Source organism: Octopus bimaculoides, chromosome 30, assembly GCF_046866305.1.
Source record: "Octopus bimaculoides isolate indiv1 chromosome 30, ASM4686630v1, whole genome shotgun sequence".
NCBI classification, from domain to species: Eukaryota; Metazoa; Mollusca; class Cephalopoda; order Octopoda; family Octopodidae; genus Octopus; species Octopus bimaculoides.
In genome coordinates, this window is record NC_142957.1 from 3,338,011 (window position 1) to 3,353,010 (window position 15,000).

The 15,000-nt window shown below is 35.6% G+C and overlaps 1 protein-coding gene across 5 annotated transcripts in view; it reads left to right on the forward strand.

The window, feature by feature from the left end:
• LOC106869324 (uncharacterized) overlaps positions 1-15,000 on the forward strand; it is a 107,045-nt gene that overhangs the window by 77,656 nt on the left and 14,389 nt on the right. For all 5 annotated transcript variants that reach the window (XM_089346165.1, XM_089346164.1, XM_089346167.1 and 2 more), the window contains 5 exons: positions 1,853-1,964; positions 2,684-2,823; positions 4,101-4,332; positions 4,698-4,869; positions 8,251-8,409. In XM_089346165.1, coding sequence (XP_089202291.1) covers positions 1,853-1,964; positions 2,684-2,823; positions 4,101-4,332; positions 4,698-4,869; positions 8,251-8,409 — 815 coding nt within the window. The remainder of the gene's footprint in view (positions 1-1,852; positions 1,965-2,683; positions 2,824-4,100; positions 4,333-4,697; positions 4,870-8,250; positions 8,410-15,000) is intronic.

A 15,000-nucleotide genomic window follows, 5' to 3' on the forward strand; every position in this document is an offset into this window, starting at 1 on the left:
ACCCGTCCACCTAGTGGTCTTCTTTATATATATATATATATATATATATATATATATATATATATAATATCTGTAAAAATATGTGACACTTATTCGGTAGTCATTATAACACTCCGAGTCTCCGATGCCAGGGCGGAAACCCACGCCACCGTCTCTTCTATTATCTGGGTGGGGCGGAAACCCACGCCGCCATCTCTTCAGTTATCTGGCCATTTTCAATGGCCAGATAACTGAAGAGATGGCGGCGAGGATATCCGCCCTAGCATCCGAAACTCGGAATTTTATCATGGCTACCGAATAAGTGCAACATATTTTTACTGATAAATTCCTGTATTTACATAGTACCGAGTTCTCTTTCTTTCTTTTGTTGTCTTTTCCATCAATATATATATATATATATATATATATATATATATATATATATGCACATACATATGGATAGGTCAAATTTACAAAAAACAAAAGACGAAGACATGTGTAGGAACAAGAAGCAGGTGAGTTAGTTTAGCGCTTTGCTTAAATGCCCAAAAAAAAGTTTAAGTTTCGAGCCTACACTCTTCGTTACAAAGGATTATGAGGAATCAAATAAAGACATAATAAACAAAAAACGGAGACAATAACTGTGTAGAGTTTAGCGGTCCAACATGGTGGGCTAGAAAAAAAAGAGGTTGGATAAAAGGGAGATAATAATAAAAACGGTAATGGTGACCCAAGGGAACTAACGTGTGCAAACGTGTGTATGTACAAGAGAATGGTTTGTGCCTGAGTATGTGTTAATGGAGACGAGTGTGTCTAACGTCTGTGTGTTGTGTGTAGCTGTTGCTGTGTGTGCTTCTTTCGGTGGTGTGTGCACGTGTGTCTGTCTGTATGTGTGTGTGTGACGAAATAGTGTGCATGTGTGTAGTGTATGTTTGTGGGCGAAAGTTATCTTCGTCTGCACGTGTTGCCTGTGTTTATGAGTGTTACGTGTGCGTATATATATTACCTGTTTTCAAGTATTATGTACATTGTTTAGGCATTACGTGCTTGTGTGAGTGTAGGAGTGTGAATAATTGTATGTGGTATGTTTGTTGAGTTAAAGAGTGTATGTGTCTAATCGTATAGTGGTATGTGTGGTGGTACATACATATAATGCGCATGATACCTCAGCAGTCAAGTACGTTCACTAATAAATAGAGGACAAGGGGCGACTTCCGGCTGATACACGGTGTCACTACTTCTCTAATGGAAGATTCAGCCCACCGGAAGAAGCTTGGTACTTTAGCCGGGATTTACAGGAGTTACAGAACGGAGTGTCATGTCGTGAAATGGATTAAGTGAACCATTCTTTTATTATAATACTGTGACTGGTCCCTGGTTCTCGAACTATTTGCGACAACCTGTCATACCAAGTATTCAAGAGGACCCTTGAAGATGTAGAGTTTATTTCGGACAAGATTTGGCACCCCACAACATGTCGGCTCATCCCTCTTCAGTCAGAGTCCATCTTTTTTAATGACTGCCTCTATGTCACTGCCTTAAATATCCATGCTTTGTACTTATCTCACTAAGGAAGTAAATCTTTCTTTCCTGAAACATCACAGAAGGTTGATGGTGAGGCATTTTCGAGGGAATTGATTTATAGTTCAATGTTGAGGTCATCCCTGGCTTGCCTCAATGAGACTATTTAATAATTAGAAAATGTCCTTTCTAACATAATGAGCAGATTCCTGTTAGCACAAGAGTATATCTCTCCAGATATACTGATAGCGATTCATCAATCATTCCCCTCAACTAAGCCGGCACATCCAAAATATTTATTTACAATAGCAACTACTACTAATAACATATACATGTTTTGCTTCTTTTCCAGGGTTTTGTAATGGCAACACAACCTCAAATAATGGTATTTTCCATTGGCCAGTAACGAAAATAGGAAGTAATGCGACGATTCCATGTCATGCAAATGTAGCAACAAGATACTGGTTCGTTTCTATTGTTTTGTTTCTTCTCAGAATCGGAAGTTTTCAGTGTCATCCTATTGCGAGAGAGTGTTACATGGGAGAGGAAGTAAAACACCAAGAGAGATTAAGATCACGGGATTAATGTCCTTCGGTTGAAATCACTTGTCAAAACAATTTTTACATTTTATATAGTGTTTTATATATTTGCTTTATATATTATGTGTTTTGTAAGTGTTTTATATATTATGTGACACAATTTTGCTTTGGTCTAACTTCCAAGTTTTGATTTGTTGCCAATATTAGACAAAGACTGAAGGCAGACTGGCAGAATCGTTAACTCGTCAGGCGAAATGTGTAGCAAAACTTCGTCTGTCTTTACTTTCTGATATCAAATTCCGTCGAGGTTAACTTTACCTTTCATCTTTAGGAATCGATAAAATATGCACCATTTGAGCATTGGGGTTGGTGCAATAGACTTAGGCTCTCCTCCGTAATTGCTGGTCTTGTGCCAACATTTCAAAGTAATATTAAACAAAACATAAATTCGTCTAGTTGGAAGATTCATTTTATATTTATTTTGAGGATAGGAATCTGGAATAAATAATAGATGTCTCACAAAAACGCATTACACTGTTTACCCTTCTTTCACTAGATTATGAGTTCAAATCACAACCAGATCTATAGTCTCTTCATTCCTCTGACATTGATGAAAAGAGAATGTTTTACATTTATTTTTTCAGTTCTTCAAGCCAATCTATGGCATCACTAAAATGTTCACCATTTGTTGGTGTCTGGCAAGAACCAGACATGACACAGTGTTACAATACAGAGTGGATCACTCGACGACTAAAAGACATCAGAAGCGAAGACATTGATCAAAGTAAGCGAGTAATTGTGTTTCGAAATACTTTTACTGTGTCTTTACATTTCTCTTTCATTACGACCAGCATATACGTGTGTGTGTGTGTGTGTGTGTGTGTGTGTGTGTGTGTGTGTGTGTGTGTGTGTGTGTGTGTGTGTGTGTCTGTGTGGGTGTGTGTGGGTGTGTGTGCCTGTGTGTGTGAGTGTGTGTGTGTGTGTGTGTTCCTAATGAATATTATCTATCAAGCGGTAGCACACCGCATTCTCCCTTTTCTGTTCTCCACCAATATATTCATCTCGTCCAATTGCAGATCAAATGATTCACTTATGGAAACGTTATGACACAATTTATTAATTAGGAGAGTTGAGTTTATTACTATATCGTTAAAAATACTACCCACCTAACTTTCTGCCGACAGGCTGACACAATAGAGAAGACGAAAACCAACAAAGATAATTACTGGTACATACTTCTCCGCAGACAATATGTTGGGTTATAAATCTACAATGACGCTGTCCACATAGCTGTTTATCATAGAATATGAGCAATTTACCTCTCTCAAATGTTATAGCACTGTAAAATTGAAGATATTTTCAGAAGCATACAGTAATTTGATGACTTCAGTTTCTTATAAGATCTTAATGAAAACCTTAAAATATTAATGTTTAGATTGAGGAAGTGAACTGGCAGAATCGTTAGCACGCCGGGCGAAGGAAGTGCTTGGTGGCATTTCACATGTCTTCACTTTCTGAGTTCAAATTCCGCTGAGGTTCACTTTGTCTTTCATACTTTCCGATCGAGCACTGAGGTCAATGTAATTGAATTACACCCTCCCCGAGAATTCCTGACCTTGTGCCAATATTGAAATCAATATGTGAAACCAATATTATTCATTAGAACAGCGACCCTCTTTCATCTAGATTCACCTTGGGACTGGAAAAATAATTGCGTTGAAATGAATGGCTGTTTATGATTTTTGGTGTATCGCAGTTCATAGTCAATGACATTATGTATAAACACCCTTCCACCACCATCAAGTGTCACCTATAAAGAGTTCCCTCGTGTTGTGTAACTCCCCCGCTATTCCAGTTAATGTTACAGAGCAGGAGACCCTTAGGCTGTATGACGATGAGTATACAACTGATGAACTGAACACATTCAGTTCTTTAAAGTTGGAGTTGTTAATTAACTTCCGGTGATTCATTAATTCTTTTGTGACATTTAATTTGCATTTAACAATTGAATTCAAATCGATTGTAATTCCATTAAATTTCATGTTCAATTTTTCATTGCAGGGAATGTCGAGAATATTTCGAAAGAGGTCTTAAATGTTTCGCAGAAATCAGTGTATTTCAAACAACAAGATATTGACTTGGCTGTAGATATTCTTGAGAAAATGGCGCCATTGATATCGAACGTGTCTGCTAATATAGCACTGGACAATATACTTCTTGGTATCAACAATATAATGAACACACCAGAGAAGGTTTTGGCCGAGGCAGAACAAGCTCATAGAAGTGTCAGCAGGTAATATTCAAATCACTTTTCTTTGCAGTAGTGGTAGTAGTAGTAGTAGTAGTAGTAGTAGAAGAAGTAGTAGTAGTAGTAGTAGTAGTAGTAGTAGTAGTAGTAGTAGTAGTAGTAGTAGAGGAAGAAAGAAGTAAAGAAAGAGAGAAAGAAAGAAAAGAAAAGAAGCAGTAGCCATATTTGGAGCGGCATAAATAATAAAATTTGCTGCATCAACGCTAATCTAGCAGCAACAGAAGTAGTAGAAGCAGCAGTTGGATACAAACCCTTGTTAGTTAAAATAATTAGTGTAATTACACCTATAGCTAATTACGTATTAGAAACATACTGTAAATCAAAAATTGTTTTCTTGATTTTCTCTACAGAATGCTGGACATTATAGAAACGATGCCAGAAAAGATTCCACTGGAAGAGCAGCAAGTCACAGCTATATATTCTAATCTTGGTATTGGTGTTGCCAAAGTGAATAGGGACACTTTCGATGGTCTTTTCTATGGTGTTTCCTATGGAACTAATGAAACAGAAGCAAACACACTGGTACAATACGTTCGCATGATTACTCTCTCGTTAACCATTTTGTTCTAAACACCCAAATTGATGAAATACATTAGAATGGAATATAATTTCATTTATTGTCGTATAAAGTAGTTATTGTATATACATTATCTGATGCAGCTTACAATTTGAAATGCAAGAGACCCACTACACACACACACACACACACACACACACACACACACACACACACACACACACACACACACACACACACACGCACGCACAGCATACAGATTAAATAGATCAGCTGCAATGCTAACGTAATAATTAGAACTTACAACTGACCGCATTATTTTTCTGATCGTCAGAGTTTCACTTATATTACATCATCATCATCATCATCATCATCATCATCATCATCATCATCATCATCACCATCATCATCATCATCATCATCATCATCATCATCATCATCATCATCATCATCATCATCACCATCATTTAACGTCCATGTTTCATGCCGGCATGAGTTGAATGGATTGACAGAATCCGGTCTCCCCAACGACTGTATTGTGCTACAGTGTCAGCTTTGGCATGGTTTCTGTGGATGGATGTTGCCCTTCCTAACGCCACCCACTTTACAGAGTGGACTGGGTGCTTTTCTCATGCCATTGGCAGTGCGAAAGGGGCATGGCTCAGTGGTTAGTACATCGGTCTCACAACCATGAGGTAGTGAGTTCGATTCCCAGACTGGGCTGTGTGTTGTTTTCTTGAGCAAGTCACTTTATTTCAGCCTGCTCAAGTTCACTCAGCTGTAGAAATGAGTTGCAAAGTCAGTGATGCAAAGCTGTATCGGTCTTTGCCTTTCCCTTGGATAACATTGATGGAGAGGGAGGCTGACAACCATGAGCGACTTCCTATGGTCATTCATGAAAGAAGGGGGTCTTTACCCTTTATCCATGGCACAAGTAAGGACTCCATGCAGCTCGTACACCTAGGAAACCCGGGTAGGAGCTTTATTCTAGCAGATAATGGTTGTGGTATGACAGAATATATTTGGGGCAGAAGAGATTCTTGTTGCAGAGGAGCTACACGGCAACTCACATTTATGTGGAAAGAGTGAGAAATGAATGAGTAATAGCTGCGAAGAGATACAGGGGATGAGAAGTATAGGGGGCGGCTGAAGGTATGAGATAAGTAGAGGGGAATGGGGGAAAAGAAAATAGAGCGAATGGAGGGGGATCGCGAAGTCTATGGATCTGGAAATTGCGGGAATGATAGAGATAGGCCACGTATGTAAGGACTGGATAGAGATGAAGCGTGAGTACAGTGGGTAGGGACAGACAATATTGCATGAAATGGTGGGGGAGAAATAGAAATGATGAAAGTAAGCAGTAACAGGATGGTAGTGATGATACAGTTGACAAGCGGGGTACAGAAAAGAGATTGCGTTTTAGGGTAGGCTAGAGGAGATAGGGAGAGAGAGAGAGAGAGAGAGAGAGAGAGAGAGAGAAAGAGAGAGAGAGAGAACAAGGCGTAGTGCATGCGGATAGAATTCGGTGGTCCAGTGTGGGGGAGGATAGAAGAAATCAGTGAAGCGTTTGGATGGAGAGAATAATATTGAAATAAATGAAGAATGGCTACAAAGTGCAAGGTTTTGGATAACAAGAAGTGGTATGAGGAGCAGAGCACCACAATGGAAGCGACGGAGGGCTCGATATGAACAGGAAATTGTGCACACACATATATATATATATATATATATATATATATATATATATATATATATATATATATATATATATATATATAATATATATATATATATATATATGTATATATATATATATATATATATTTGTGCACTTATATAATATATAATATACATAAGTGTATTTGTGCACTTATATACAATATATACACATAATGCTTTCAAGTGGCAGTTTCGCCGTGATTAGCGTGTCGTTTCGAGAACCACATCCAGACATCCAGGTGCTTTGTCATTTATTCTGTGAGTCTCAGGCTCCTAAGGCCAGCCTGTACCATTTCGTTCAATATCTTTCTTAGTTTCCCTCGTCCACAAGTTCCAGCCACATTTTGTGATCACATCTTCTTTATACAGTTGTCCTCATCCAAACGCATCACGTGTCCATACCAGCACACTCTTCTTTCTTGCACACTAAATACCTTTCCTCTAAAGCCAAGTTTTTCTCTCAGCACATCTATACTACGTCGTTTAAGCACAATCATATTGCAAATCCAACGGAACATGCTTGCTTCATTTCTTTCCAGTCTATTCATATCTACTTCATTCAAGGCCCATGTCAATCTATCATGTAGCATTGCGGTTCTGGCACTAAGTTTCAAACAATCTGTCCTTCAACCTGTGGGTAAAGACCTTGGTTGCCTGCAGCGGTAGTAGTTCCCTGAACTCTCTCCATGCATAAGGATTTCGATTACACAAAATGGCGCTATTTTGCGTTCCCTATAAATGGCGAATATACAGTCATTGCTCTGAATACATTTATCAATAAAAGACATTTCGATTCTTTCAGTCTTACGATCCTAAACACCTTTCACCTCTGAGAAGCACATTTCTGGACAAGCACTAATCCCCTTTTCCCTGTCTTATCCATCGCTAAATATACCAGTCCCTTAGCTGCGCTTCTAACATTTGATATCGCTCCCTACTAACACCTACCTTCCTGGCTTTCCATGTCTCTCTTAGCCTTTACTGACCAACCAACCGTATCGTTCCAACATCAAATATCTTTCGGCTTAGTCAGGACTTGTAATAAATAAATATATATATGTAAAAAATGTAATAAATAAGTGTGGTAACAATGGTTGGAGAGACAATGTTATTTATATGTATTTACTGTTGTCGTCAACCAATAAACACACATACACACGCAGGTGTGATTACATGAATACACACAGACGTATATATATATATATATATATATATATATATACTGTCAACCAATACAGTGAAATGGACATTAGTTTTAATGTGTAATTATGCATAGCTTGGGGGTGTACGCATGTATTTTGTTGTATGTGTGCTTGTTACAAAAGGATTCAGGAATAAATAGTAGAAAATCATGTCATTGGTTGAAAACAATGAAATAAACATGATTTTGCACCAAATACTTCTGCATTCATGTCACTGCGAACCCAAGAAAGAGATTGAGAAAAAAAGTAGTATTCTACTGGACAGACCAATAATTAGTTGACCAATGCAGAAACCCCAATGGTTGCTTATGAATGAGACAGTGGTAGCGTATGGTATTGATAGCTTTAGCTATCATGATATGTGTTGTAATATTGAAGAGGTTACAACAATAAAAGCAGCCACTGTTGTAGTAGTGTTATTTATTATTTATCTATTTCAATTTTTCTTCCATTTTTCTCTACCAGCTCTATAACCACTCATACCCTGATCCACAGCAAGAAGATATACAGACATTTTCCTTTATTTCCTTACCAAAGAGTTTACCAAAACATCTGAAAAACGTTGAAAGATCAGCCCTTTCAAGGATAGTCTTTTTCTCGATGAGGAATGATAAGCTATATAGGGTACGGAACAAAACCTTTCTTCTTTCTGGTTGAATTCATTGATACGTTTTTTTATAACAATATTAATACAGCATAACTGCCAATGTTTACATGTATGTACTCATCTATATATGACAGTTTGTGTGTGGATCATTTATAATGCATAGAGAAACTCAGGACGGCGCTTGTTCTGAGTTTTGTCTCGGATAGACATCCCTTAAGGAATTTGGTGTATTAAGAACCCAGAGAGGACTTCAACGATGTTTCAATTTGATTTGACCGCTACAAAGTGACGAAGATCCCAGACATCGTGAGTTAATCCAGTGTCTTTATTCCGATATAAGACATTAAACAAGTTAGACATTTGCTGATTCGTGCAGAAGTTGACCGGGTATAAATGAAATCACAATATTCTCTTGCAACAGCATTAGATTAAAGTGAAAAATGTGAACAACATTTTCTAAATGAAATACAAATATAAAACAGTTGTAGCAATAATATTTTGTCATAAAGATCTTTGATTTGATACACCAAGTCACTTAGGAGAAACTTCTGTGAGGAACGCATAAAGGCAAACACACAAACACACACACACTCACTCGACGTGTCTCTGTCTTTCCCTCTTTCATACACACTCACTCTATGTCTCTCTCTATCTCTCTCTTTCACATACTCACTCACTCTCTCTCTCACACACATACACACACTCACAAACACTCACTCTGTTTCTCTCTCACTCTATTTCACACACACTCACACACATATACACACACACTCACACACACACTCACTCATTCACACACATACACACACATTCACCCGTACACACACATGCACACATACACACCCATGTATAATATCATTCTTCTAAGGTCCATATTGTCATGGTTGCATGTATCGGGAAGAATTCATTAAGACAGATTTTCTATGGCTGTTACAAACCCCAAACATCACCTGCTTCAGGCAAGGAAAACTGATCCTCTGACAGAAAAGGTTTTCAAGAAACAAAGAACCCCGCTTGTATAACGATGATACATGTTTACAACTTTTGCGTGATATTAAGACGCAAATAGCAAATACACTCACGCACATACATATGTTTCATCTTTTATCTTTTATCTTTCCTTACTTCAATCAGTGGACTTCGGCCATCCTGGGGTATCACGTTGACGGGGTTAGTCAAAGAAATCTACCGCAGTACTTACATTTTTAAAGTGGGGTAGTTAGTCTAGCAAGTTATTTGTCTAGCTGCTAGGTTACGAGAATGTAAATAATCCAATAGGGGTTGCCGAGCATTCATGGGTGACAATCACAAGCATGTATACATTACATATTTCGATGTGTGGTCATATATATATATATATATATATATATATATATATATATATATATATATATATATATATATTTAAATAATTTGGGAAAACAAATTTCCAAATCAATCAGGTACAGCCCTTCAGCATTATATGCATCTACATATCGTACATTGGGATCTTATTTATCGTATATATATATATATATATATATATATATATATATATATATATATATATACACAAAAGTCAATATTAATTCAATTTCAGGGATTAATCTATATGGGGGCATTATATTTCAGTTAATACAAAAAATAACCCAATGAGTATATCTGAAAGTAAACTCATGTTATCAGTTTGCACATCACAAAATAATACTTAAAGGATATAATCAAAATTTCCAGCAGGATATATATTATACTTAATTAACTATCGTCTACTTGAGTTAATACTTAAATTTATTATATATGAAGGAACTACACGTGTTTCAATATTGGAAGATTACAATATATATACATACACACATTTGCTATCCATAAAATATATTTCCAACTTTGCCATTGTTCTCTTTATCCTTTTCTCTCTCTCTATCTCTCTCTCTCTCTCTCTCTCTCTCTATATATATATATATATATATATATATATATATATATATATATATATACAAAACCATCTATACGCCTAATATACCCTACCAAATCCGACCTCGGAAGAATCAGCAAGGATTATTTACACGGATACTTACTACTGGAATGAAGCTACACTCCAAGTACTGTCTTTTCTTTCTTTTTTCAGCGCATCACACTCACTCTCACTTCCTACTATAACTCTCCGCTTATAGATATAATAATCGATTCCTCTACTATTTCTGTCTTCGATGAAGGGATGCATTGGATCTTCCCTGAAACAGCTGTAAGACTCTATCCATAAAATATATTTCTAACTTTGGCATTGTTCTCTTTATCCTTTTCTCTATTTATACATACACACGCTAATACACGACTTATAATCCCCAATCCTGTTTATACAAAGATTGGGGCATAACTAGCCGGTATTCAGCACTTACTCGGTATTACCTGTATCTTTGGGTTTGGTTAAACCCAATACCCTCCCTTAACCTCATATATATATATATATATATATATATATATATATACATTCATACATACATACATATATGTAATCGTCAGATTTACAATTATTCCAACACATCTTCAGGTTCTATTGCAAAATATTATATATCTAATTTTACATCGCTTTAAAAATAAGCAATACAATTAAGCATTAAAGATTAAAAATTAAGAATTAAATAAATTAAAAATAAAGATTATACTTTGTAATGTTAAGAATTAAATATTTATAAATTATACATTATAAATATGAATTCGTATATATAGCAATCATGTAAAATCAAGTATATGTCAAATACAGAGTGTGAGATATAACATTAGACATCAGTTTACATTTGTTTGGATCGCACTATCGCTAGATCGTGGATTCAATTCTAGTTCGGGCTGACGGTGTTCTAGACGAAAACAGTTCATATCACATCCTTCTGCAATCCCTTCGACCCCTGGCGCGTGGCACACTGTGCCCTTGTTCCGACAACGTCGTTCTTGATGGAGAGATTGAGCTAATGTAAGGCACGGACATTTGATTATTATAAACAAATAATTTGTGAAGGTCGACCGGAAAAAGCTGAACATACGTTGTCTTCGACGTGAGAGACTCCTTGTACACACACGCACACTCACACACACACACATATGTACACACACATGTATGTATGTGTGGAGGCGCAATGACCCAGTGATTAGGGCAGCGGACTCGCGGTCAGAAGATCGCCGTTGTGAGTGTTTATTGAGCGAAAATACATAAGCACCACGAGGCTTCGATAGGGGTTTGTGGCGACCCCTGTTTTACTCTTTCGCCCCAACTTTCTCTCACACTTTCTTCCTGTTTCTTGAGTAACGCTGCGATGGACTGGCGTCCCATCCAGCTGGGGGGAACACATACGCCATAGAAACCGGGAAACTGGGTCCATGAGCCTGGTTAGGCTTAGAAAGGGAGACACAAAATGTATATATGTATGTATTATATATATATATATATATATATATATATATATATATATATATATATATATATATATATATATATATATATATATGTATATATTTACGTATATATGTATGTATATGTTTGTTTACATACATATATGTATATATATTTATGTATACGTATGTATATATACATATATGTATATCTGTACACACACACACACACACACACACACACATATATATATATATATATATATATATATATATATATATATAGGTAAGCAGAGTTAGCGGTTGTAATAACCGTCTATAGCATTATAATATCCGTATTTACAATCGGTATCAATTACCTATCATATGCACGGGTATGGGTGTGCAGGCACAGTATGCTCATCGGGTGCAGGTAACAACAAATTAAACAAAAGTTTATCAAGAATTAATTTTAGATAATCAGAAAATGGAGAAATTTTTTGATAAAAAAACCCACAAATTGACCACAAATTGATTATTTTTAATACAAAACGACATGATATTTCTTGCAGTCGTTTCCGCTTCCAGTGTTAGTCTATGCTTAAGAAAGAAATTCCAAAAATAATATACGTCAAATACATAGCACATTCGATCTAGTACATGGAGCTTTATCAGTTTGAATACAAATGCGTAAAATAAAATAAACGATAGAAAGAGGGAACAGGAAACAACAGGGCCTCGGGAGGAGCCAGAACGATCAAAATATTAAAATGACACCATTTTGCAGTGTGCAGGTTGACGTCGAACGTCCAAAGAGTTAACTAGCAGTGGTGTCATTTTCGGAATTTCTTTTCTAAGCACCAACTGATATTGGAAGCAGAAACAACCGTAAGAAATTATATATCATGATCTGTATTAAAAAGTAATCAACCAATGTTGCTCAATTTGTTCGTTCATCAAAAGTTTTCTCCATTTTCTGATTATTTATATTTGATTCCAGATAAACTTATGTTTATTCTGTTGTTACCTGCACAATCTGAGCATAGGGTACATACATACTCATAGTCATATTTAGATTATGCATGTATATATATATATATATATATATATATATATATATATATATATATATATATATATATATATATATATATATATATGAGTGTGTGTATATATATATAAGTATATATGTATATATATATATATTATATATGTTTATGTATGTTTATATGTAGATATGTATATATGTATATGTATAAATATATATGTATATGTATATATGCATATGTATATATGCATATGTATATATGCATATGTGTATGTATGTCTATTACATATCTGGAAAATCGGTGTGTGTTTGTAACGTTGTTAGTTATCTATTTTTTATTGATTTTGATAAAACTTGACATGAGAGTAGAATTCATGTCTGGAAATCTCTCGACATACTTAGATTGTTAAAAAAATCGATAATACCTCCACTGGAAGGGACTTTTATATCTACCTCATATAACTAAGTTTTCTAACGCACAAGGAAAATAACCCATAGCATCTGCACAATATATTTTTTAACATTGAACGGAAATAATCCATTTCATTGTTTATGTTCGATTACATTGAATACTCAGTTTTTGTGTCCAATTTCTAATTTTTGCAGTCAATATCACTTTTTTGACACGTGAGTAGAACTCATGACTGAAAAACTCGTGACATACAGAGATTGTTGAAGAAAATTGATAACAGTGCCCCTCCAATGGATCCTTCTATCTACTACCTATTACTAATATCTTATTTAAACAACCCTAGGGAAATAACGCATATCACCTACAGTTTCTAGCGAAGAGTTCAATATTTAATTCACACGATCAGCTGACCTAATTCTGCATTTCACTACTCCCAGTTTTGAACCGCTCAACATTATTATTGCACTTCCTTAATTTGAATTTTAAACCTTAAAGACTTCATTCATACATTTCTATATATACATACTTTTAATGTCCATTACTCCGGTAATTCTGAATTTTTACAGTTATACTTTTTCCATGACAGAAGATAATTTTTTTATTCCACAACATTCTTGTAGTGGCTTCATGCAGGCATAGCGTAAATTGGATCCTCGATTGCCAAATTTCATTTAACACATCAACAGCGCTTTTCTCAAGGTAAAACATTAGTTTTTTCCGTGAATGACACCAGTTATACATTTCTCAGATGCCTTCGCTAAGTAGAATAATGTTTTTGCCGCTTGACCCTTCTGACCTCTTCGAGGCCACCACTGGCTGGAATGGAGATAACAGACCTGCAACGAAATCATTTGTTCTCAACAATATGTATATCCTTCTGGCTGCTTTTCGACAGTTATAAAACTAAGAACTCCATAAGCTAAAGGTAGTTAATGAGAGCGACTATGAGCAAGTGCGAACCTTATTATTGCACGGTCTTGAAACACTTCATTCGTATATTTATATAACCTCTCTCACCAACCTCCGACAATCTTTCTTGCCAGCCTTAGAAAACCTCTCTCACCAGCCTCCGACAATCTTTCTTGCCAGCCTTAGAAAACCTCTCACACCAACCTCCGACAATCTTTCTTGCCAGCCTTAGAAAACCTCTCTCACCAGCCTCCGACAATCTCTCGCTCCTCCATCTGAGAGTATTTTGTACTTTTTCGTGACAGAAAGTACACCTTATAACGAAATTGCTTTCTTATAACAGAGTAATAAAGCGTTTCAATAGAACACCTTTGCCGCCGGGAATTACCGGGTACACCAGCTACTATATGTATATATGTGCATACATATATGTGTATATATATATATATATATGCATATGTATGTAAAAATATATGTTTATAGATATGCGTAGAAAGATGTATATATGCATATATGTGTATATATACATATATATATATATATCTATAAATATATATATCTATAAATATATAGATCTATAAATATATATATCTATATATATATATATATATATATATATATATATATATATATATATATATATATATATATATATATGTATGTATGTATGTATGTATAAGGTTATGAAGGGTATTGGAGTCAACCAAACCCTAAAGATACAGGTAATACCGAGTAAGAGCTGTATACCGACTATTTTTGCCCCTGTTTTTGTAGCAACATGAGTGGGGAATATAACATAGGTCGTGTATTAGCGTGTGTATGTATAAAGAAGGAAAAGGATAAAGAGACCAATGGCAAAGTTAGAATTATATTTTATGTATAAAGTCTTACAGGTGT